This window comes from Artibeus jamaicensis, unplaced genomic scaffold, assembly GCF_021234435.1.
Source record: "Artibeus jamaicensis isolate MK-2021 breed Jamaican fruit bat unplaced genomic scaffold, CSHL_Jam_final scaffold_754, whole genome shotgun sequence".
Lineage (NCBI taxonomy): Eukaryota > Metazoa > Chordata > Mammalia > Chiroptera > Phyllostomidae > Artibeus > Artibeus jamaicensis.
The window spans coordinates 6,145,142-6,170,467 of NW_026522054.1; the positions used below are offsets into that span (position 1 = coordinate 6,145,142).

General features: G+C 48.0%; 1 protein-coding gene across 6 annotated transcripts in view; it reads right to left on the bottom strand.

Annotated features, from left to right (window-relative positions):
- DENND1B (DENN domain containing 1B) overlaps nt 1-25,326 on the bottom strand; it is a 140,076-nt gene that overhangs the window by 60,020 nt on the left and 54,730 nt on the right. For 4 of the 6 annotated variants that reach the window (XM_037150896.2, XM_053659518.1, XM_053659521.1 and 1 more), the window contains 6 exons: nt 19,697-19,766; nt 18,681-18,761; nt 16,082-16,141; nt 14,991-15,044; nt 12,927-13,037; nt 2,095-2,195 (listed from right to left, as the gene is read on the bottom strand). In XM_037150896.2, the coding sequence (XP_037006791.2) occupies nt 2,095-2,195; nt 12,927-13,037; nt 14,991-15,044; nt 16,082-16,141; nt 18,681-18,761; nt 19,697-19,766 (477 nt within the window). The remainder of the gene's footprint in view (nt 1-2,094; nt 2,196-12,926; nt 13,038-14,990; nt 15,045-16,081; nt 16,142-18,680; nt 18,762-19,696; nt 19,767-25,326) is intronic. The other 2 variants (XM_037150897.2, XM_053659519.1) reach the window with 1 other exon arrangement.

Sequence of the window (25,326 nt, forward strand, 5' to 3'; positions counted from 1 at the left end):
TCAGGGAGCTGTGGTCACCACCATGGTGCTCTCTGGGCCGGGGGTAGCTGGCGTGGAGGCTGCTGGGACTTGTCCTCACACCAAGCGCAGAGGCTAGACACCGGTGACAAAATGCCCAAGACTGAGCCACGAACCCGGCTTCCCTCCTGACAGTGAACGTGGCAGGAAGACCACCTGATGGAGGGCTTAGAAAGTAATGGGATGGGGCCCAGGCTGGCTCAGTGGATTGGGTGCCGGCCTGCAAACCAAACAACCGCAGTTCGTTTCCCAGTCAGGGCACATGCCTGGGTTGCAGGCCAGTTCCCAGCAGGGGACGCATGAGAGGCAACCATACACTGATATTTCTCTCCCTCTCTCCTTTCCTTCTCCTCTAAAGATAAATAAATAAAATCTTTTAAAAAAAGAATGAGCTCCCCTGACTTTAAAAAGAAGGTAACGGGATGGCATCTCTGGAAAGAGCAGACGCAGAGTGATCTACGCCAGGGAGTGATTTCTAAAAAACACAGTGTTACACAGCCTTACATGGAACTCAGAGGCATGTCACCTCCTCAGAGGTCAAACCATTTCCACAAAAAAATTACAGGGGCACGAACACGGTGTACGATAAAATACCATTCTAAACCTCACAATTAGAAGTGTTAGTTCTTGGCACGTATTTCTTAAAATCATGTATCAATATGTTTTCAAATACTTTAATGGGAAATTATTTAAAACAAGTGAGCTAATTGCTCAGTGAGCAAAGGCCTGTTGTGTACGTGAGAGTAAGTACGTCGAAGTCCCTGTGTTCAAGGACGCTAACATTCTGGGTTTGCGGGTCAGAGGGAAAGGACTCTAAAATGAAACCCAGCAGGGCCTGAGTACAGACCTGGCTCTACTCTTGGCCTTGGGCGTTTGACACGTCACAGTCTTGTCACACTGTGGCCCCACAGCCTCCTCCCAAACTCTCTCCTTCCCAAGACTCAAAGCCCAGTGACGGGGGTGGGGGGGCAGGGTCACAGGAAGCTACTTCGCCATGTCCTCAATACTAACAGAGATGCCACATTCACCGGTGGTCACGAGGTGCGTCACCAAGCTGGGCAAATACCCAGCATAATGAGGCCGTCCATCTGGGGCCAAGTTTGCACTTTGTCATTACAATTGCTTATTCCAAAGAGGGCCAGTCATTAAAACGTCATAAAAAATACACCTAGCTGTGAACTTAAATCTGTTTAATCCTTAAATGCTTTGAGTGATCTGCTTTTCATGAAATTAGGAAGTTAAATATTTTGCTTCTAAGAGTTTTTTGTTTTTTTTTTAAATAATAGGAGTTGTGATATCCAAAATCACACTGTGGTCAGTATTACGGCCTTGTGTGTGTGAGACATCACGTCGTTCCGTGCGGGGGTTGTGTGTGTGTGTGTGTGGGCACTCGCAAGGTTCAGAGGGAGAACTCACTCATCAGCTTTCTGGAGAACTGAGCTTTCCCACACAAGAGGACAGCACAGGAAACGGGACGCTTTGGCCTCCGGCCAGACCAAGGCCAAGGCTGCTGTCTGGGAGCCCAGCCCAGGCCTGTGGTCACTCTCAGTCCACAGACTCTTCCAGGGAAGGGGCAGGGAGGTTCTGGGGGTGGAGCCGAGTCAGCTGGGAGCTCTTTCTAGTGCCGGGAAGCTTTCCAGAATTATTCCCGACACTGCCCACGCTGCTCTTCGGGGATCCTGGTCCTGGAGGCAGCCCCTCTGCAGACTTTGGGGTGGAGCGAACTACTGAGGGAGGGGTGCCCCTGCCCCCCCAGACTCTGCAGGCAGACATGGACCCCTGGGACACCGCGTCCTGTAAGTGCCACTCCGTCCGACTTTCCTGACCACAACTTGGATGGCAGCTGCTTCTCCCCACACATTTAGTTACCCAAACGGCTGCAGAAGGAACTCACAGAACCTCGACCACTCTGACTGCCAGGTGGGAACTGCTGCTGCCTCCGGAAAGAACTAGTCCGTAAAAGCACATGTGATATTTGCCACTGCTCTCCAAGGCAGGTCGCAGCGATTCCGGGCACACGCGTGCCCAGCGAGCTCGCCTGGTCCGCGCCCGCCCGCACCGGGAGGGCCTCCTTACCAGCAGTAGTCCAGCAGGTGCGGCGGCAGCACCGGGATGTAGATGTGCTGCCAGAACATGGGGAACAGCAGGGCGGCCGGTCCGTGCAGACAGGCGGTTAACTGCAAGGCGGGAAAGGACAGCACAAGTCAGTGTCCCGACCCTCCAAACGCCACGGCGGCGTGCTCCCGGTGCCGAAGGTAAACGGCCATCACAGACCGGCGTTGGGCGGCCTGCCTCCTACGACCTTTCCCAATGCCGCGTGCAGCAAGTCTTCGGTGTGGGGAGCCCCTCTTGAAAACACGGAATGGAAACAGTTGGAGCAGTTCTGTGGGCATCTCGGGGAGAGGGTGATGTGAAAATGCGGCGCTTGGAGTCCAAACCCGGACCACAGAGGAAGGTGAGAGTGAAATGCTAGGCGAGCCTCGTGGCAGGCGTGGTAGGACATCCCCGTTTGCGCAGCCCGGCCCAGGCCCGGCTGCGATGAACGCACGGCGCCGAATCGAGGAGAAGGGGAGGGGGGCTCCCCAGGGATATCATTAGGGCCCGCTGCCAAGGAGGAAACACGCGTCCGACAGCAGTGTCTGCAGGCGGCAGGAGTGCCCGGGGGCGGGGACGCTCGACAGTTGGCGCTGCCGCCGCGTGCGGACTGTGGGCCGCCGCACCGGGGACTCTGCTCACTGACACGGAGCATGTCACTGTTGACCAGCGCGCTGCCCGAGCTTGACAGCTGCTCCGCAGGAAGCCGACGACATCATAATTCCGCAGCTAAACTGTTCGTGTCAGAGGACGGCTGTGCTGCCGGGCTTCAGACCACAACAGCTGCAGTGACGTCGCCATTGTAAAGGTAACCGCGGTTTTAACTGTTCTGCGTTTAGCGAGCGGTTCATTAAATGTTTGCGATGCCTCCTCGCAAAAGAGACACCGCTTTTTTCCCTCCCCTCCTGGGGACCCGCGTCAGAATTCTTTCTGTATGGTTTCCCATACATTTTAAGTTATATTTCTCTAAGTGTAAAATCATTTTTTAGTGTTGAAAGCAACAATTAAACCAGCATCCACCATCATTTTAAAGTTCTACTCTGCATGTCAAGGTGACTGCTTAAATCACTTTATTCAACTAGAAAATTAGAATTTAAAAACAAAACCACCTGAAAATGAACCATAGACTTTCTATAAAACTATTCTATTTTATTATATAAGAAATTAAAATTCATACATAGTAATCAAAAAATTATAAGATAAATGTGTGCAAAGTCATTTAATATTTTCTGTTATCGAATTTACTTGGGTGGCGTTGGGTGATAGAACCATGTGGGTTCCAGGGGTACTCCTACCTCCCCACCCTTTGCCCTCTCAATTCCATCTCAATAGCAATATTATCTATACGAAAGAGCAAAAGAGTTATACTGAATTTTTTTAAAAATCAATTAAAATAATCTAATCTGAAATAGAGAGCAGACTGACAGCGACCAGAAGGGAGAGGGGAGGGAATTTCAGGGGAAAAGGGGGAAGGATTTACAGGAACTAGTATAAAGGACACATGGACAACAACTAAGGGGGGTGGAAATGGGAGGGAGGTGGGGAGCACTGGGGGGGGTGGGCCGGGATGTGAGTAAAAGAAAACTGTACTTGAACAATAATTAAATTTAAAAAATTAAAAAAATAAATAATCTAATCTGAACCAAAAACATAAAAAATTTTATTCAAATTATATTCATCTTTATGTCTATTATTTTTTCCAGTTACATTTTTAATGAATTATGTGTGTAAAACAGTATATTTTCATTCCATTCAGAATGCTATCATTAAAGCATTTTAGTACTTTGCACACACACACACTTTAATAGTTTATCTACAGTATTCTCTCGGTGAATATTGGCTTTAAAATTCCTTAATTAGAGCACACGATAGACCACTAGGAGGCATTCCAATACTTCTGTTTAATAACTATGGACCGGGGACATATTTATCTCACGTATCTGAACTAGAGGGTCATCCAGCCCGAGTCGCACTCTCTGAGGCCTAGGGGGCAGTCCGGTGTTGGGACTGCCAAAATGAGGCACCGTCCAGTGTTGGGAGCTCTGTCCACCCCGCAGGCTGACCGGACGGGCGGAAGGCCCTCCGGCAGCTCTGAAAGGCAGCCATGTACTCAACTTCTCCATTGCTACACTGGTGACAGTTAAAACAACTCCTTTTAACCCTTAAAAAAAATGGAGTGTGTTCCTTTTTTATTGCTGAGGAAAGTAATTAACAGAGTCAGAGAGGGAAACATCCTGAAGATGAAGAATTGTAGTAAGAGTAAGTCATTTTGGGGGGCACATCTACAGTCCAAAGCACTCTGTCAGCTGCTGGATGGATCCTCTGCCCCTGCCCTTGGGGGTCAACCTTCATGGAAGTCACGCATTACTGCTAAGGCACAACGTGAGTTCATGAACTTGACTGGTTCTCAGAGGGTGGCTCCGTGATGACACCACAGCGGTCAGCACACGGTGAGGGATACCTCTGCTCATCACGGTCCACCAGGAAGGGAGGAGGTTCTTCGAGATTTGGAAGACTTTTGGATCTAAGGGTGGGTGACAGGGATAGGTAAAAAGACCACCTCTACCCAAGCAGTTTCGCCTTAGCAGACAGAATGAAGAATTAAAAGTAATATAGCGGAAATGTCCATTTCCGGCAGAACTACGAGGAATTTGCCTTTGCAAACATTCAGTCTGTTGACTGTCGGGCTTCCACACAGAGATTTCCAAGGAGGTGGAAGGACCCCAAAGAAGACCCCCTGATTCCCACCTAGCAACACACAGCCCCTGTGTGACTAAAACAGAGAAGATGCTACCACAGCAAATACGGGGTAGCAGAGAGAGAGAGTCCAGCTGTAGGTAAAAAAAATTACGATGAAGAAAAATAAACTCACTAGCAAAGTAAACACTGTCACCCACAAGCTGTGTGACATGAGAACAGTGAAGTGTGTCACAGATGGGGGCTCTGCCACCAGGACACTGTGGGACGCGGGCCCACTGCCAGCGGAACCGAGAGTCCGTTTCCTGATGCCTGACCTGAAAGGACTGCATCTCAGCCCTCTGCACCCTCGGACCAGATTGGTCCCAGCATTTCAGGTTCTTAACGAGATGAGGGGTTGTTAACAGAACACACTAACTTGACCATAACTCAGACCCACCTTCGAAATGGACCTCAAGGTCGGCTCTAACGGCTTTGAAGCACGTTAGCGAGCCATGCAACTGGAAAAAGAACAATTTACTTGCTTCAGTCAAAGTGTTGGGTGCCTGCTGCTGGACGCCATCATAAGTGTCTGCTAGGCTGGGTGACGTGTGCTGAACAGAACAATGCCTGGTGTTCACGGAGCTTTCATATTAGTGGGTGGAGCAAACTATAAGCAGATAAAATACGTACTCGGTCAGTCAGAGGTGAGTCCTATGAGGGACCCTAATGTAGAGGAAGAGAATCGGGGGTGAGAGAGGGTCTGGATCAGGGACCGAGTCTGACGTGGTGACATCTGAACCGAGACCCAACTGAGACGCGGGGAGCCAACAACTGTGCACTCGGGGAGAAGGGCCTCCCGCTGATGAATGACGCGTTCAAAGGTCCTGAGGCGGGAGCGCCGTCCCAGAGCCACCAGAGGCGGGTGTGATTAGCCTGGAGTGATTGTGGAAGAGCCGGAGATGAGGTCAGTGTAAGGGAAGAAACAAAACCATCGGTGCCGAAGGACATGTGAACAACTAACCGTGCCCACAGAGCCACAAAGCAAGCTCAGGATGCCGAAATGACAGTCCCAAAGCACCCACTCATGTGAAATGAAGTTCTGGGAACACCGATTTCCCTCACACCGAGATTATAAAATTGGGTTTGGGGGAGCCACGTGAACAGACAGGGCTGGGGCCGGTGCAATGAACAGGACACACCTGCCAATAAAGGTTGTTGGCAATGGGGAATGCAGCCACGGAATAAAGGCACTTGGAACCTCCCGTCCCAGGCCCCGGGGTCTAATGTCACTGAGGATAATAGTGGCCAACATTTGCAGAATGCCTACAATGGGCCAGGCACTATTCTGAGGACTTGATACGCTCAAGTCTATTATCATTATTTCCTCGGATGGATCAGGACCCCAAGGCAAAGGTAGACCAGTTGCCCAAGATCACACAACTAGTTAAGCGCAAAGCCGGGACACCAACGCAGGCAGGCACGTCAACAACCTTTACTTTCAGCTGCCTTCTCATATACGGAGATTCAAAATTCCCATGCTTAGGAGACTCTGAATAATATCCTCATAAGATTTCACCCTAATAAAGTCTTTTCTCCTGTGTCGCTTCTCCCTCCTGACTGGACGCAGGATAGTACGGAGGCTATGACCGCGGTGTGTGGCCTGCAGAACACCGTCTGGGATGAGCCGGGTGCCCCACAAACGAGGAACGACTCAGGGAAGGAGCAACGGAGCCCCCTTCTCAGGGAGAAAGCGGGGTTTCTACGCACGTGGGTGGAAGCCAAGTTCCTGGGGTGCCTGAACCAGAATCCACAGCACAGACACTCATGGACCAGGAACGAGTTCATGATTGTTGACCACTTCCCCCTCAGGGATTACCCTTTTGTCCTAGACTTCTTAAAAACTTGAAATTCTTTAGCAGAAAATGGCTACACATAAATCTTTCTTTAAAGACAGAGCTTATGTGGAAATTAGCCTCTAACTTACAAACAACAGAATTTTTGGAGAAATCTTGATTATTTAAAAAGATGAGTGGCAAAGAGACAGGTTTTTACTTGTCGAAGAGACAGATTCCTACTCTGGCATTTCTCTGTACCCGATGAACGCTTCCTATTTCATACCATAATTAATAAGACTTCTCCTTTTAAAAACTTTTGTTATCCACAATTTAAAAGACACATTTATTCTTACACACACACACACACACACCCCATAACTCTAAACCACAGTTTCAGAGAGAAAAGACAGAATTAGAATTACTAGAAGAAACCAGGCATCTGTAAAGCAAACCAGATTTTGGAAAATATTATTGCTAAAAGTCTCTGTATCAGCTCTCCCTGAGGCCTGGGTTTTCTGTCCCAACTGAACCCGAGGCGACCCTCGCCCTGAGGAGCTCGCTGGCTAGAAACCTAAGTGGAGAGGTAAGCGGTGGGAAAACTCAGGGAGAGGCGTCGGGGCCAGGCGACGAAGCACAGGCGATTCAGGAGATCTACGGGCAGGGAGTCGCCATCAGTAGCTGTTTCCGGTGCCAGAGGGTTAGGGAATCGCATGTGGAATGAACATAAAGGACAGGACCGTGGGCAAAGGGGAGACGTGCTAGAGCTGAAAGTGGTGTTAACACGGGGAGAAAGGGGCGAATGACGCGTTAGGAAGGGAAACTGTGCAGACACGCAAGCACAAGGGGAAGGTCACTTCGGTGCGGGGACGAGAAGCTTCCCAAGGGAAGAGACGCCACACTGGGCGGCCTGCAAAGATGCCTGTGGTGTTGCAGGGTGGTCAGTAAAAGGCAAAACCACACGGAATCGAAAGCACGTGCTACAGTGTCACATGGATTTGGTGGAGCTACTTACTAGTTCTGTGGCACATGGTAACACGCTCCGAGTCTCACAACCTCCTCGTCTGTGGTCCAGAGCAGACAATGCCTGCCCTTACTGCAGCGTAAGTGGCGGTTAAACTAACTCAAAGGTGACTACACGCTACGTACCCCTTGGCCTAACAACTCCTGTCATCGCCGTTGTTTTACGTGAGTGGAGAGGATGCTCGCATTTCAGCACCTACGGCCTGGACATACTCTTTGTGGGAAAGGAGACCTGCCTGACCTGAGACATGGGACAGTGGAGTGGAGAAGAGGGGTCAGAAAAGAAAGGACAGAGGACTTCGGTGTACAGGACTAAGGTGGGGAAATAGACGGGGGGAGGGACAACCGCCAATGCTCGCCCCAGCAGAAGGAGGGGGGGGGGAGGGGAAGGTGACGACTGCCTCGCAGGAAGTGATGGGTGTGGAGTCAGCAGTGGCTGAGACAGTGGCCTCACCTAGACACACTGCGGAGGAGAAAATCTAGCCTAACTGCAAAATAAAACTGTACTGTGTAAAAACATAACTATAAAAGGTCCTCTTAAAAAACATACTGCCCTCAACAGTTACTCTCACTAAAGGAAAAGGGATGACATACACAATTTTCCTTACACCGAACACGGATCATTACTAAGCACAAAAGTCATTCTGTGTTCAGAAAACACCAGAGGACACCGTCATCTTGTAGGTCGTCCTTGGGGAGATCAGAGCAGATGTGGGAACAAGGCTTCCAGACCCTGATGAACGACAACCCACCACACAGTCCTTAGACAATTCTATAACGGTTGCACTAAAATTTTATTTTTTCCATTGAAAGCCACCTGTCTCCTTGTAGGAGAAGCGTGGACTAAAGCACAAGGCAGAAACAGGCGCTTGCTCTCTATGAAAAGCAGAGCCCTCATCATGGCCAGGGCCGGAAAGAACAGACCCTCCTGCTTTCCTGTCCGGCAAGTATCCCCAACGAACCCCCAGCCGTGTCCCCCAGTGCAGTGCCACAGGACCAGGCCCGCAGCCCCGAGCGGCACCACGGCCCTTCCACTGAATGGAATACGCGTTCAGGAACACGGTCAGGAGGCTGTCAGCTTGTTTCGGCCGATGCCCCCGGGTGCTACGGGCTTTGGGAAAAAGGAGACATCTAAAACTCATTCCTGGGACCTCTCTCCTGGAGACGTCTCCATAACTGCACTGAACAGGACCACACGGCAGGAGCTTCCCAAACACGAGGCGAGGACTCGCTTCTGTACCTTAACTTGGAAGCAGCCCTGGGTCATCTCGGTTCCCTCACCAACTGTGCGATCTGTAACCTGCGGCCAGACGCTTCAGGTTTCAGATTCGATGCAGACACGGGTGACGTGGTCAAGAAACAAACCCAGGACATGTAAAATCCAGAGGGATGGGCTAAAACCCCCTGCACCCCCCCCCAGTCTAACCAAGCCCACCAAATCTACATTCTAATGGCCGATTTTCCGGGGATCGCCGAGACTTCCTTTGCCTGTGCCCCTGATGGAATTAATGAGAGAGGCCGAGAAACGCGCAGGCCTGGATGCCTTGGGGGTGACGCTAACAAAGAAAGAAATTCCAGTTTATTAGCACTGCCCCACCGCTCGGGCCCGACTGCCTGCTCTGAATGTTCCAGAAAGAACCTGCACACACAGCCAAATCCCTGGAACTAACATGCTTACGGACTTGGAGGGGGGGTGTTTTCCAACTGAACGTTGGTCAAAACAGCAGCCACCACACAGACATCTGTTTCAGAGAGGCGCACACGTCCCCCTGCTTCCGCAGGCCACAGAGACCCCCCCACACCCCCGGTTAACATATCGCTGACAGGGGGATGGGGGAGCTGCTGTCAGATGCTGGCCGCCAGGCGTCGGGACAGCGCGCGTGGCCCCAGCTGACTCGTTAGAGGGGGTCTGGTGAGATGCAATTATCGAGGCAGATGACAGGACTTCATGCCTGACTGAGCCGAGGGCGGATGACACGGCTTTGAACAGCAATCTTCCCTCCTTCTGGCCACAGAACAGCAATAAGGCAACTGATAGACCCTTGTAACACGATGATGTCTTCCTCCGCGTGGCGGGCGGAGACTCGGGCCGATTGCTGCTGGTCCAGCCGAGACGCACCAGGGTGGCGGCCCAAAGGCTTGCCAACAGCCCGCCTTGGACCCCCGTCCTCCTTCGAGATCCCCAGGACGCCCCCCGCGCGCGCTCGGTGATGAATTTATCAACAGGATGAACACTGACGTGCTCAAACTCAGACACATGCAGAAAGAATCGTGGGTTTCAGCAAAATGCCGCCCTTTGGGGTGTGGGGAGAAAGCCCCTTAAAATTGTAATATAACAATACTCTGATCTTTCGCAAACGTATCTCAAAACCAGTTTTTCATGTTAAAGCTTATCGCGATAAAGGTGATTACAAATTACAATTCTAACGACAAACAGTGCGTAAAGAAAGGGACCCCCGAGTGGTCAAATTCTCCGACAGCATGTCACCACCGCTCCCAGTGAGAGACGAGGTGTGCAAAAATGGTGCGAATAAAATGGTGACTGGCAAAGCGCACACCCCGACAAAGTCTCCAAAACTACCACAAACAATGAATGTAAATACAGCTTAATTTACATGTGTTTTAATTTTAGATCATTAAAATCTTGGCTGTAGATTTTTAAAATGATTAAAGACATTATAGTCTTCATGACATATCAATAGTATAAGAAAGTAAAAAGCTTAAAAGTCAGTTCATTGACATTTTAATTACCCTTTCTTTGGATGTATCGGAGTTTTCACTGAATTCTTTCTAAAAATAGTTTATTCCTAATTTATGTGTGGTACTAGCCTTTGACCTTACGATTTGCAGCAGATATAGATATATATGAACTTTTCAAGATAGATTTGGGCACAGCAGCTTCCCCCAAAGAAGAAGGGGAAGGAACATACCGAATGTGACCTTGATTTACGCATCTGTTATCAGTCCTGCCGCCCACAGGAAAGAAGCAAAACAACGATGGCAACTTACACATGACATCACCAGCAAGTGTTCCTTCCAGACGGTCACGGAGACACAGGAGACAGCTCCCTGAACGACAGCAAGCGCTCACCAAAGTAATCTGTCTCCTTCACATGAATTAGAGGGTGGGGCAGGTTGGTTTTTACCCTGAAGTGTGTGCCTCCTCCATCAGAAAACTATAGCCGATAATCACTGAAGAATCATTGACTCTTAGGCAGATGCCTACGCACTTCAGTGATATGCACGTTACATGTGTGTATGCACAGATACACGTGTGCATGTATGTGAATGTGTCCTTGAGCTTCCCGGCAGTGCTGCAGGATTGACGAGTATTACGCCACTATCCTGGCTTCCAGGGGAAGACGGTGGGTCGGACAGGACCCCCAGCCGCTAGGGGCGCTTCTAAACGACAGCAGAGAGAGACACCACTATCTTACAAAACCAAGTATCAGACCCACCGCGGAGCCTTCCTGCATCCAGCAGCTTTGCATTCACTGGCGTGGCGCCCCCCACCTCCTCCCCCCTCCGCCCCAGTGCGAGGCCTTCACGACCGCCCCCTAAAACAGAAACGCGCCCGCACCCTGCGCTCTGCATGCGCGCACACACTCACTTTCCTCCCTTACTCATCCTGGCAGGATGCAGAAACTGTTTCCTCATTCATGTCTTCATCTGCTTCATCCGTTAAACCTACGCACTAAGAGCACTTGACTTTGCTTGGCTTACCGCTGAGTCCTTGGTGGCGAGGGAGTGCACCCCACACGGTGCAGAGCGAATACTTGTTCCATGAGTTACCTTTGATAAGAATTCAGTTCCCTGACCTCTCGAGACAGTGTGTACAATCTTTCTGGTCTTCAGGACAATTCCATAGAGAAATATTCTTTATAACCATGAAAAAAAAGTCATGTTTAAAAACTGACCAGGCTGAAGGGAAGAGGGAGGAGAAAGAAGAATGGTTTCGCCTCAAATGGTAAGTTTAAAACAGCGGAAAAGCAAATTTATGAAAAGGACCAAATGATTCAGACTGAGTTCCCTATCCCGCCGAAGCAAACGTGGGCAGTTACCTGTGGCGCCGACAAGCACCTGCCCACCTGCCCTCCCACGGCGAGGGGTCATCTCTCCACCCCCATCCTCCATGTACACGGAGCATTCTCCTCAGTAACCAACACAGTAGCTTTTCAATGTTTTGGGAAACTCGGCATATCAATGTGGCAACTCAAAACCTCAGCATTGGAACATGTCAATTGTACAGTAACGGAAATAACCCAAATCCGAGTCAGAAGACCCAGGATCACATTACCCGTCTGCACCGAGCTCCCTGGCGTTCGGGTCAGCGCTGTCCCCCCTGGAAGCGCCTTTCTCATCATTCAACACTGAACAGACTCCCTAGAAAAATCCTGAACTCCTTCTACTCTGAAACCCTAAAGTTTTAGAGAATAAAGTTCTTATTTCTACTACGGAACAGAACACACATAATCTTATTTTTATGAACCGCCCAAATGTGTAAGAAGAAAGCAAATTCAGACAATCTTAAATAAGGGTTTTTAATAAATATCTCATATCTTACTCTAAAACTATACTTAGATTTATAGGTAAGATTTTAAGTCAACCAAAACTATCAAACCTGGTAATGTCTAAAGCACAAAAGAAAATAGGAAATCTAGCAGAGTTACTTCTGACTCTTCTCTCTGCCTCCTGGTGCCCAGGGCAACCTTGCAAAGAACATTTTAGTGAGTAGTGGAAGATGTGTGATTAATAAAAAATGCCACTCTGACTTTTACGTTATTGTCAGTCTGAAGAGCCCCTCCAAGTCCCAACGACTATAGAACCTTCTACCCAACCACCACTTGGCAACAAAGAACGGCCCACCCATCACCAGGTGAGGACGGCCCCTATTGTTGGGGCCAGGGCTTCTTTCAAGGAGCGCCCATGGAAAAAGCCACAAGTGAATAATAAAGATCTCATAATAGCGCCTAAGAGTTCTTTATATTAGCAGAAGGCAGTAAAATGAACTCTGGAGAGTTAAAAAGGAAAAAGGAAAAAAAAAAAACAACTCTCATCTCCCGATAAGAAAAAATAATTAACCTGACTTAATGCATCCGAGAAGGGCTTCCATAAATCAGACTTTTGTCCTTCAAGGGCCAGATTAAAACCATTTATCAAAAAACGTAGGTAGACATTGTCTCCCGAGCACGCCGAGGACATTTCCGAGTCCGCAGCGGGGTGCGCGGCTTTTTGTGAGACACTCAATGGCGGCGCGTGAGGACGGTGTGAAGTACTCACAGTGCTTAGTTTGCTGGAGGTGACGATGATGCGCCTCTCGTGCAGCATGCTGGCGTACAGCTGCAGCATGTTGTTCACGTCCACGGCCACGAAGTACTCCGTGAGGTTTCTCTGCACACGGAAGAACCACGGGGCACGTTAGAGCTCAGGGGGACGACCGGGGGGAACGCTTCTGCCCATTTTGCCAACAGGTCTTCAAGTTCTAAGGACGTCGTTATTGTAATTAGCCACCGAAATAATTGCACTGGCTGTCATTCTCCCGACACGCAAAGCATGGAACATGCTATCACGACCTGACATGCAGCCCTGCTCCAGGAGAGCGTTACTGGGAGGGGCATCAGGGGACCATGCATTTGCGACCCCCCCCCCCCAAGGAGTTGGCAAGGAAGCAGCTTCTGGGGCCCCGACCGGGACCTGCTGCCCGGTCGCCTTGGAGTATGGCCCCAAGAATCTGTCTTTTTAACCAACGCTCCTGGAAATTTGACTACATGCTGGGCTGCTCCAGAAAATACATGAGCCTCTTTACGTAGCTGGGCCAGCCAGGCACTGCCTGGTGCCGTGCCCACGGTGCCCAAGGCGGAGGGGGACTCAGCGCACAACTCTGGCTCTGGACTCGGGAAAAGCCCCCATTCACGTCCCCTGTCAGGCCTGCTCTCTGCTACCCCAACCGAGTAAACTCTGGGGGTGGTCTGACACCCTGACTTGTTACTTTTAATTCTTTTTCCCACAGAAGAACAAAATTGGGATAAAGCTACATTAACCTTGACTTTTGGATCCTCTCCTTCCTATTTTTAAAAAAGTTTCTGTGCTCCAATGTAAGCACACAGAAACTCAATGAAGTAATGAAGACAGCGGAGGAAGTACGATAATAAACTGAAACTCTAGTACCTGGTGCACTATGCCCAGAAAGGCTAAAACTTTGAGTGGGCAAAAAACCAGAAAATCCGATCATTTCTTTGATTTCCTGTCCATACAGGGTCCAAAAGTATATTTGTCACTCGCACTTACCCATGTAAACTTTCCTACCAAATATTAATTGGTCATGAGTATTAGAAGACCAGAAATATTACCAGTAGGGCTACATTAGGACTTAAATAAAATGCAGAACTTAGCAATTTTTAATCATTTCTTCAAGCCTTACAAAATATGTCATTACCTAAATGAGAATCCAGAATTCAAGTGCAGGACACCTAAGATTTGAACAGAGATGTACATGCGGGAATCTGAAACTCTGTGGCCAGTTCACTGCACTGAGTGTGTGGGTGAAAACAGTTCCCACGAACAGAAGCCATCCCCTACAAAATCTCCTCCACCTGACCCTAGGGGACACACACAGCCCCCCTGAACTACCTCCAGGGACACGAAGGTTTGTGCTCACACCAGGGACTCAGAAGGGGGTCGAGTAGCAGGTGTGTAAAGAAGAGAAAGGGCCCTGGCTGGAGGGCTCAGTGAGTTGGAGCATCAACTTGTGCACCAAAAGGTCGCACATTCGATTCCGGGTCAGGGCATGTTCCTAGGCTGCAGGGCTGATCCCTGGTTGGGGTGTGTATGTATGGGAGGAACTGATCCATGTTCCTCTCTCACATCGACCTTCCTCTCCTACCCCCCACCCCCACCCCTGCTTTACTCTCTAAAATCAATAAACATAAACTCGGGCGAGGATAAGAAAATACATTAAAAAAAGAGAAGAGAAGAGATAACACCATTATTCCTTATTCGTTCTTTCTCAAAAACACATCGAGTTACTACCCTATTTTTCAGACCATAAGACACTCCTAGGCTTTAGAGGAGGAAAATTGGGGAAAAATTTTTGAAGCAAAAAAATGTGGTCGAATATTTCATAACATCAAGAACGTCGTGTTTCACCAGGGTAAATGGCAACAGAATTCAGCAGCAGCATTAACAACCACATTCCTCCCAAATATTTTTTTTTGGGGGGGGTGAGTTATAGTCTGAAAAAACACGGTATGTATTTATTCTGTCTCTCATCCAGGGGCCCTTAAACAGTGACACCGGAATAAGTGGAATTCATAACAGGAAGAGAACAGAGGGCAGAAAACTCACGCTCTCGGGGATGGTGGGGAGCCCGGTGACGTCGGGGGCAACGAAGCAGGAGTGCTGGTCCACGGGAACAGGCATGGAAAGAAGCAGAGTTACAACCGAACAGCGTTTCACAAAACTTGGGGTAAAAGGGAGAGAAGTATCGACTCAGCTTGTAAATACCATGGGCTGACGCTCAGGTTGTGTTGAATTTGAGAGATTTTTAATGGGATGACAGGTTTATGTGAGATTTAACAATAACTTTCTCACATAAAGAATTAAGTATTGGTTAAAAATATTTAATTTTAAAATTAAAAGTCCAGGAAAAAGTTTACTAAGACAGAAAGTATAACGAATTTGTACATTATCAGCCACTATATTATACAGAAAACAGCATAAAGCATAACTTTTAAGTATTCACTCACTTTATAATACGACTTTCAGACACCCCCCCAAACAAACATGAATTAGCATCTGAAACACTCAGAGCAACGTAACGGTCCACGGATGTCACCTGCCTTCATGTCCCCATACCCAATGTGACCACCCCGAATCACAGCACAAGTAAATCACCACGGTTGTCTTATTTTCTGTTCATAGTAATCTCCAGAATCGGTTCACTGTCTTCATCTCATAAGGACGTGATTGAATGCCACCTCAGAATTAAAGATGGGGACAGTCCAGCCACCGTTGCACACGGTGGGGCTCGTCAGAGCAAGGCTGGGTCACCCGGCCACGATGCACAGCTTTTTGGGGCAGGGGAGCAATACGAGATAAGTCACGAGGTCCCTAGAGGCCTTGTGACAAAAAAAAGTAACGGAAATCACATGCTCTGAATGTCCTTCGACATCACCGGGGTTGACAATGAAGAACATGTGTGGGTTTGGTCTCTATAGCTGCTTTATTTGGAGGGTTCTCCAATAGCTCTGCGGTTCATACCACTACGCTTTATCAGATAGTATAAACAGAAAATATACCCCAAATGATTAATGTTCTTAAGAGAGACACACTTCCCACTTCCCAAAGGACCGGAGGGAATCTCAAAGACAGGGAAAGCAGCAGTGATTTGCACAGCGGGAGAATGATTTTTAGAAGCCAATGTCCTCTGAACTCACCGGTACTAAGGAGGGCTGCTCTCTCAGAACTCGCTCACTGGCAATAAATATCTCTTGGTTCTTACAATATGTGAGAGAGAAAATGAATATTTTACTTTCCCGGGGGAAGTTCACACAATGGTTTGCTGTGTATCTGAGACAAACCCACAGAGCCACACTGTCCACCAAAAACACTTGAATAACATTAATTATGTTATTTTAAATGCAGATCTGCTCATTTTATGCTAGAAAAATTCTAAAGAAAGTATTTTCATTCTCAACTATAGTGGAGAATACCGTAGATAGTTACTGATTTGGAAAGACGGTTTCAAAATAATCATTAACACTAGATACTAGACTTTCACAAAGTCTCTGTGATATTCTAGTGGCTATAATGGCAAGTCCTGAAAACTCCATGTGCTGACACATTCACAAAATGGAAGGTTGTAAGAAAAATCATAGTTTCTCCAGAGTTGTCTTGTTTAGCTAACGGGAATTCTGCAAACAAACGACAATTTCTTTCCACCTGAGGGTGAACAAAATTCCTAACTCAAAACACAAAAAAACCACTATAAGTAGTTAAAAATAAGTGATTTAGTTGAAACTCTGGGCACCGCTAACGGTGTTTAAGTCTGGGTTCGTGCCTCCAGTAACCTGTTTTTGAAATCCAATGACATCACTAAATGGACTTGGAAAGTTAAGGCAATATTTTATTCACCAACACTCAAGACACTGTGTGCTGCATGGACAACAGGTGTACAGGTCTGAAGGCTGGCACAGACTGCTGATTCGAAACCTTTCAAAAAGCCTCCCGTTGTCAAAATAACTGTCATACACAGAAATAGAACACAGTCACTCAAGTTTCTTTGACAATATCATTTTCGCTGCAATAAAAAATATCTTCTCCACACGAAATGAAACTTCGGTGTCCTAACAGCTAACATTTGAATAGCTTTTCATGGTATATATGGATGTATCATTTTCATGTAATTTCCCAACCAACTTTCCTCAAAGATCAACTCACTTGATTTCTCAAATGGAGAAAAGGGATCATCAAAAGAGATGCACTTTTCTGCCTAATATCACATATTTAGTGACTGGGACTTAAACCAAACTCATCTGGTCTTACAGCTTAAAAAGACTAGAAGTGTATTATTCACAGGTTTTATTAATAAAGGGTGTTTCAATACCCAATATTTTTGAAGTGTATTTTTATAAAACACTTACTTAGTCCTGAAAAAACACATACTCCCCCAAGTTCGAGAAAGAACACATTTTAACTTCTCGTTAATACTCTCTGCGCCTCTACTGTCTCAGCACCCACACCCGTTCAACCCTTTACCAAAGTGCTAGAATCGCCTCCTACGTCCCAGGCTTTTGAAGAAAGACCCTGACGTGTAGAGGACCCAGGGCTTTTCTTCCTTCTCCTTGACGTTTTTCCTTGGCCTTTCCACGTTGTCCCCATGAACCTAACCCTCGCATCGTTCTGGTTTCGCTCACCGACGGATAGGAGCTGCCCTTCACTGCCCTGTCCTCTGAATCTTTAGGGCGAGCAGACGCGGGCCTCTGCACACGCTGCCCTCCAGACAGACTGATGATGTCTACAGCTATCCCTGCAGAGACCGCTCCAACCTGGGTTCACAACTCCACAGCGCCCTTAGCTGTCCAGCCCCCAATCTCCACGGGACCACTAAGTGGCTCCACTGTGACCGAAGGCCAGACAAGAGGGTGCAGACCCAAAGGGGCAGAGATCACGGGGGAGGAGGAAAAAACCACTCAACGCTGTTACGACAAGAGGACGTCCCACAAACGTGGGAACTGAGCTCTCGGGCCTGAAGACGGCTGGTCCACCAGGAGGCTCTGCTAGCAAAGGAAGGGGGCCACGTGCAGGAGTGTGAAATCATCCAAGGAGGGGGACAGAGCAGACGTGACCAGGGCGGGGAAGTAAGAAAAGTGAGACGGCAACAGGAAAAGGTGGGCTGAGGCCCAGAAGTGGGGGCGGTGGAGGAAGCCCGGCCGGAAGCTGGGACAAACCATACAGAAAATGAGGAGCTTTAGTTTTGGGGGGGAACCTGGTAGAAGCTTCCACAGTAAACGGTCTACCAGCCCAGGCTTCCTGTTTCGGGAAACTCCAGTCGCATTTCCAGTGTTTGGAGATTATACTAGAATAAGCGCTTATGGAGAAACTTTTCCCCGAAAATTCCTGCCGTATCATCAGTAATAGGTTGCAGGCTCTATTTTTGGTTCTCATCATGTACTTCTTTCACTGTGGAAGGAGCATTCGGAATGTTTTTGGGGTGCGTGTGTGTGTGTGTGTGTGTGTGTGTGTGTATTTCCTCATGAGGGATGGATTGTACCTGGAAATCGGTGTTCCTCACACTCGCTATACTCTTGCAGACTTGGTTCCTTCTAGCGAATAATAAATAAAACATCTGTGATTTCAGAACTACCCAACTGCACACCCCACATAGCGAGTTATGATAGCTGAAGCGCGTCCCGGAGTCTCAATGGCATCGGTGAGTAGTGTCTGTTCTGGGGGCAGAGTTTCCTGGGAACAGGGGAGCCCCGGACTGAGAAACGTCTGTGAGTCCAGAAAACCACCAACTGGCTGAACACTCACCACGTTCAAACTGACAGGGCTGTTTGCCTTTGGTACTGGGTGGTCATAGAGCGCTCTGAGAGTTACATTCAAATCATCTTCCTACAGTGAAAAAACAAAGTAAACGTTATAAATAAAACGCATGTGAGGCAAGTACAATTAAAACGACTCAGTAAAGCTACGCACTGTCCTTCTCATACCGAACTGGCTTTCCCTAACTGCTTTCCGTGGGGATGTTTTATATACCTAAAATCTAAATATTTAAACGTAATAAATATGGAAAAGATATTCCTCTCTCTTACCCAGAAAGACTAATGGCAATATTTACATTTAGTATAACTATTTAGTAAAATTCAATTACTATAAAACATACAGCTACCTATAGAAAGAAATTATTTAATCATTAGATCCAAGAACAATGGAATTGTATAAAAAGAATACAACTCTTCATCAGATTACACGAAAGCTTCCATTTCCCATTTTAATTTTAAAGTCTCAAACCCACTTTTTAAGGAATAAGCATAATTTAAATAAGACTCCGAATTATTCTAACATCCAACACAGAGGCTACCCTAAGTATTTTGTTTCTAAGTAGCTACTGGTCACTCCTTGACCCACGAAAAGAGAGGGGGGTTAACACACAAGCTGCTGCTCGGTGTTTGGGGGAAAGGAGTTCGGACACATGCGGAGGACACGACGGACCGTGAAAACGTGCTTAGTGGCGTGAGCCTGTCTCGGAAGGGCAGGCCTGGACGATTCCGCTTCTGGGGGGGGACACCCTCACGTCCGCACAGACATCAACCACAAGGGCTGTCGCCAGGGACTGGGGGGAGGGGACATGCGACGACACTGTGTAAAGGGGACAGAGTCTCAGTTTGGGAAGACGAGAGAGTTCGAGAGGATGGGGTGGACGGCTGCAGAACAACGTGCGGCTGCTGACACAGACCTGTACACTCGGAAGGGGTTTACGGTGGTTGATTTTATGTCCTGTATGTTTGGCCGCAGTAAAACAAAAGGGGAGGGCAGGCACAGCTTACCTGTCCCTTAGCCAAGTAATCTGCCAGAGTATTCAGAAGTTTGTAGTACACTTCAAACCACGGCAGGTAACTGTAAAAAGAGGAAAAAAACCCTTAAAAATGTACACATCTTACTGAAAGTCAAAAAAACAAGTTGACAAAATAAACATTAAATGCACACCGTCTCCAGCAGTTTGATCCCAGAGGCGGAACAGAACGAACCTCTGCCCCCTTCCCCGTTACTGTGACACCTTCCTGTCGTCTGGTTGTAGCTCTCACAGCATGACCGGACCCCCAAGTCCCACCACGAACTTTGTCCATTACTAGCTTCCACTGTACCGTCAGGGACATGTGAACCTACCCCACCCCGGCACGGTGCCCACAGTACGGGAACAGCACGAGCAAACCCAGGACCAAAGTTGACCACTGCAGTGACATGAAATATGACCCAGACACTAAGTTTAAAAGTCTTCTAAAGCAAAGATGCGATCATTTTTTGAATGCTGCTGAATTGAGTATATAATGCAATAAAATTATGCACTTAATCCATGTTTTAGAAACTGATGTTTAAACAAAATAGTACATCTCAAAATAAATATCGAGTAACAGAAAGCCTATTTTTAAAAGCAGAAATATTGTAAATAGCTTTTAAATGTCAAAACAAACTTTGTCACTTAGAATTTGTTTTTGCGGAAAGGCAGGCACCGGTGCGGGCGTGGGAGGAACTGTGGCCAAAATGCAGGCCACACACACGGAGACGAGAGCGTCACAAGTGGTCACGGACGTCCGCGCAAGCTCGACAAAGAACAGGATGCTACTGAGCCAAGTGAAACGTAACAAAGAAGTAAAAAATCACTAGACAACAAAAAAGAGCTCTTTAAATTCAAAATATAAAAGGCGAAAAAAAATTAAAATCAATACAAAGCTTGACAACGAAAGCAAGAATACCTCCTAGGAACTAGAAAAAGAGGCAAACAGATGGACCATAAGAGAGTAAATATTCAAAGATTAAGGCTTCGATCTCAACCATCATGTAGTTGACTAAAAATTTCAAAAACAAAGAAAAGAGTACAGGAGGAATAGAAATTTCTTTTTAAAAATTATTGGAAAAATTCCTAGAACTTGAAGCAGGAGTGCCCAGATTGAAAGGGGCCCACAGGGTGAACGGCGGAGCAGCAGCCAAATCAGGGCATCAGAGTGACATTCCAGAACAGGGGACAGAAAGGCGTGCTCTGATCAGCACAAAACAGGCAACGTGCAGAGCGATCAGATTCGGAACCTCGCCGAACCTCTTCACGGCAGCACCGGGAAGCAGGAGACGGCACCTTCCAAAACGCAGAGGGTAAGTCCCTCGGGACCTGAAATTCTTGGTCTGGAGAAACCATCGGCCATGTGTGGAGACAGACCGCACAGCGTTTCGATCGAAGTCAGGGCACAGCTTTGAATTTCACCAGCTCCGTGCTTCTGGGGGGCAGCTACCCCACGATGGCTTCCGCCACGCGATGACTGATACTGTGGACGTCACCACGTCCTGTCTTCTGTCCTCACTGTGATGCCACAAAGCACTTCCCCCAGAGGACGTTCTACAAAGTCACGCTACGGTTCTTGGATAAAGAGCCATTTGTGTGTAGCTGTTTTGTGTTCACATTTCTACTTTTCGTGGCCCAAAGAAACTGCTATTCCAAGGAAAGTCCCATGTGTGGTGTTGCTCAGACCTGTGTCCCCAGTGAGGTGAGCCCCGACCTACGAAAGGAACCAGCGAGGCCAGTCTGTTTCTGTCCTGCCCTCAGGATAGAGCCAATCGTACTGACCTTATCGTGTGCCCTACCTACATGGTCAGGTGCACCTGATTCAAGTCACAGAAAACCTGGGGTCATGTTGCTTTTTCTAGACCAAATACCTTAAACGCTCCTTTGAATGTTCTGGTCTTCTCACCTTTACGTACTTTTCATGGATTACCCTCCCCTCTCGACTTCCTTTCAAACTGTGAGGATGAACTGAAGCCCAATGTTTCATTAAGAAGCTGATTTATACAGAGAAGTGTGTTTTACCTGTAAGATTATGTCCCTGCTTTTGAAAACGAAATGATTTTAATTAATCCACAATTAATATTTGGATGTCCAAACACAGAAAACTACTTACTTTTCAAAATGTAACACGTGCTATCTGAGCTGGGTATTTTGATTTTTACAGAACGGGCGCCGTATGTTATGACCTCGTCGGGAGCGGGCTCTGGCGGGCCCGTGTACACGCTGCACCGAGCTCCGTCCTCACGTGCACCCTCCCATTACCACCTGCAGAGCAGCGGGGCACGGGGATGTGGGACCACACCTGCAAACCCAAGTACCAGTATTTTTCTTAACGACTCACAACCAGCTTTACACTGTGAGCCATTTCTCACAGGTCTCTGGGACTCCTTGGCTGTTTCTATTCGGACAGTGCTGGTCGGTTCTGTGCCCATCTATGGAGTAGAGAGCAGAATCTGAGAATGAGAGGCTCTACATGTTAAAATAATTGGAAGCACGGGGAATAAAACTTCTTAAGCATGAACTACACGTAGGAAAACACGCCTGGTGCTTTGTATGTGTTATCCCATTTAATTCTTACGACAGCACTAGGCTGTATGTTTGAATAAGCTAAGGTACAGCAACGTACCTAGGTTGCAGAGCCACCGAATAGCAAGCCTAGGATTAGAACTGGGCGTGCCGGGGGACCAGAGCACACTCAGGGGCCCTCCCAGTGCGGGCCCGTCTTTCTGCACCATCCAGCCTTCAGGTAAACACGCCAAACACCAGACATTCTCAGGCAGCTAAGTGGACAGCGACAAAGTTCATTCTGGCTTCACCCTGAATCATCCAGCTTGTACTTCTGTCCACGGAAGCAAATCCTATCTTCCAAAGTGAATGTGTGTGTGATCACAGCAGTATCTTCATGCCTTTACATTACGTGGCATTCACACTGGAAAGCGCCTCAGCAGGTAAAGAACTGTCTAATTAGATTCCTTCGCCCCGCACGGTAACTCCCTGCCACTCCCGCAGACTTCAGTGCTGCGCTGTGCCCCTGGAACGGATAAAAACCGTGAAAGAGGCATGGCCTGCCACGTGGTACGAGGTCCCCCCCCAAACTACGTAACTGTGTTTATCAGCAATCCAAGGATGGCACTGCTGCCACAGGAAGACTCCTCACTGCACTACCTGTAATCCAGCCAACGTCTTTCTCTCTGTGACTTGTTGACAGGCACAGTGGGGCACCCGCTTTCGAGTTTCCTCATCAGTACTGCCTGGCACCCAGCGGGCACCGCCACGGGAAGGACCTGAGCTGAGGTACACACCGGGCGTCTTTGAGAACGCTCGATGGCTCTCAGTGACAACCAGCTCCTGTTGAAGAGCACGTGCCATTCTTGGTCTTTAACACAGATGTCACTTCTATCGAAGAGGAGCCACTCTGCAACCCCGTCAAGGACAGGGACATCCTTGTCAAGGATGCAAGGACATCCTCTCCTGCAAACAGACAGCGACGCAGGGAGCGAGCTGGCTGCTACACACTGTCTAGCCCACGGGCTTGGTCCCCTCACCCCTGTTGTCATTTAAGCTGCCAACTTCTGACGAGATCGGGCGCGTTCAGGGTGGTATGGCCATAGACAAGTTGCCGACTTCTGAATCTGGGATCATTCACTTAAAAATCGAGATTTTTAAAAAGCAAGAGAATGACCCTACTGGTCACACATTTTTTGCTTTGCAAGAAATGTGTGATGGCTTCTGCTTTTGAATGTGGTACACTCTCCCCAGCTTCCCAGGGCCAGGACACCTGGCCTGCTTGCCTCATTGGAGTCCCCTACCTGGTCCCTGTAGGTACTTGAACTCCTGACCCGTGATACGGAGCAACTACTCAACAGAAGGCTTTACTCACTTTTTATATGACAAAAAAAAAGTGGTGTTCAGTACACAGACCAGACAACAATGCAAATACCTTAAAAATAGTTCATTACAAACTTTTAGGACAAAAATGTGTGACCCAAATAGCAGACATACATATACACACACACACACATAATATAAATACAATAAATCAGATAAGCTCACCTTACTTGGGTAAGAAATACTATTCTGTTTTCATTTTTGTGGTGTTTTAAGATAATTTAAAAATATATACATATATGTTCAACACAAGTAATTTTTAACTAATGAATAAGCATTTAGGCTGATTATCAGTAAGTTAAAATATTTTGTCACTAAGGACTTCTGCCAAGATGGAGGCATAGGTGGATGTGCCGTGCCTTCTCACACAACCAAGATTAGAGAAAACTAAATATTAGCAACAGAAAACACAGCCAGAACACGGAAAATTGAACTTTTCGGAAGTCCGTTAACAACAAATTCTTCAGCCTGACCGGTAAGGGGCGAAACCAGCGGCTGGCGGAGCAGGGCTGCACAGGAGGACTAGGCCAGACACACTCAGGCCCGCGGAATCCAGGCGCAGGGTCAGACCTAGTGAGCGACCCAGCGAGCAACCAGGCGAGCGACCGAGGGGGAGACAGCCGGGCCCGGGGCTGCGTGTTGACTGAGGTCGCGCATTTGTGCGAGGGTGGACAGGCGAGAGAGTGGGCGGTTGGACTGGGCCGGCAGGTCCCCACGGCGAGCAGCAGTGGAGGGCGCCGCCATTTCCCTGCTCTGACCCCACCTCCACATACAGCGTCATAACCCAGCGACTCTGAGTGGCCCCGGCCCAGGTGAACCACCTAGGGCACTGCTCCTCTGCACCCAGCTGTGAGAAGCGGCAGAGGGGGCCGCCATTTCCCCGCTCTGGCCACGCCCCCACATACAGCGTCACAACCCAGCGACCTGGGAATCCAAGGCGCCGCTTCTCACATTTAAAGGGCCCGAACAGACCAAGAATGGCGCAGGAGGAGCTCAGAGCCCCAGAGCCAATAGATCTAAGCGATGAAGAAATAGCAAAACTCACAGACGCACAGTTTAAAAAATTGGTGATCAGGATCCTCACAGAACTGGTTGATTATAGCCACAAATTAGACAAATATATGAGGGCGAAACTAATTGAAATGAATGGAATTGCACAGGACACCAATAGCAATGAAAAGGAAACTGGGACTCAAATCAATGGAGTGGACCAGAAGAAAGCAAATAATGGCCAAACAGAAAAGAGTCAAGAAGCAAGAATTCAAAGAAATGAGGAGAGTCTTAGGAACCTCCAGGACATCTTTAAACGCTCCAACATCCGAATTATAGGGGTACCAGAAGGGGGAAAGGCACAGCCACCAGTGGAAAACTGATTTGAACAAATAATAAAGGAGAATTTCCCCAATCTGGCAAAGGAAATAGACTTCCAGGAAATCCAGGAAGCTCAGAGAGTACCAAAAAAGTTGGACCCAAGAAGGAACACACCAAGGCACATCGTAATTACATTAGCCAAAATTAAAATGAAGGAGAGAATCCTAGAAGCAGCAAGAGCTAAGGGGACAGTCACCTACAAAGGAGTCCCCATCAGACTGTCAGAAGATTTCTCAAAAGAGACCTTACAGGCAAGAAGGGGCTGGAAAGAGGTATTCCAAGTCATGAAATCCAAAGACCTACAACCAAGATTGCTCTATCCAGCAAAACTTTCATTTAGAATGGAAGGACAGATAAGGTGCT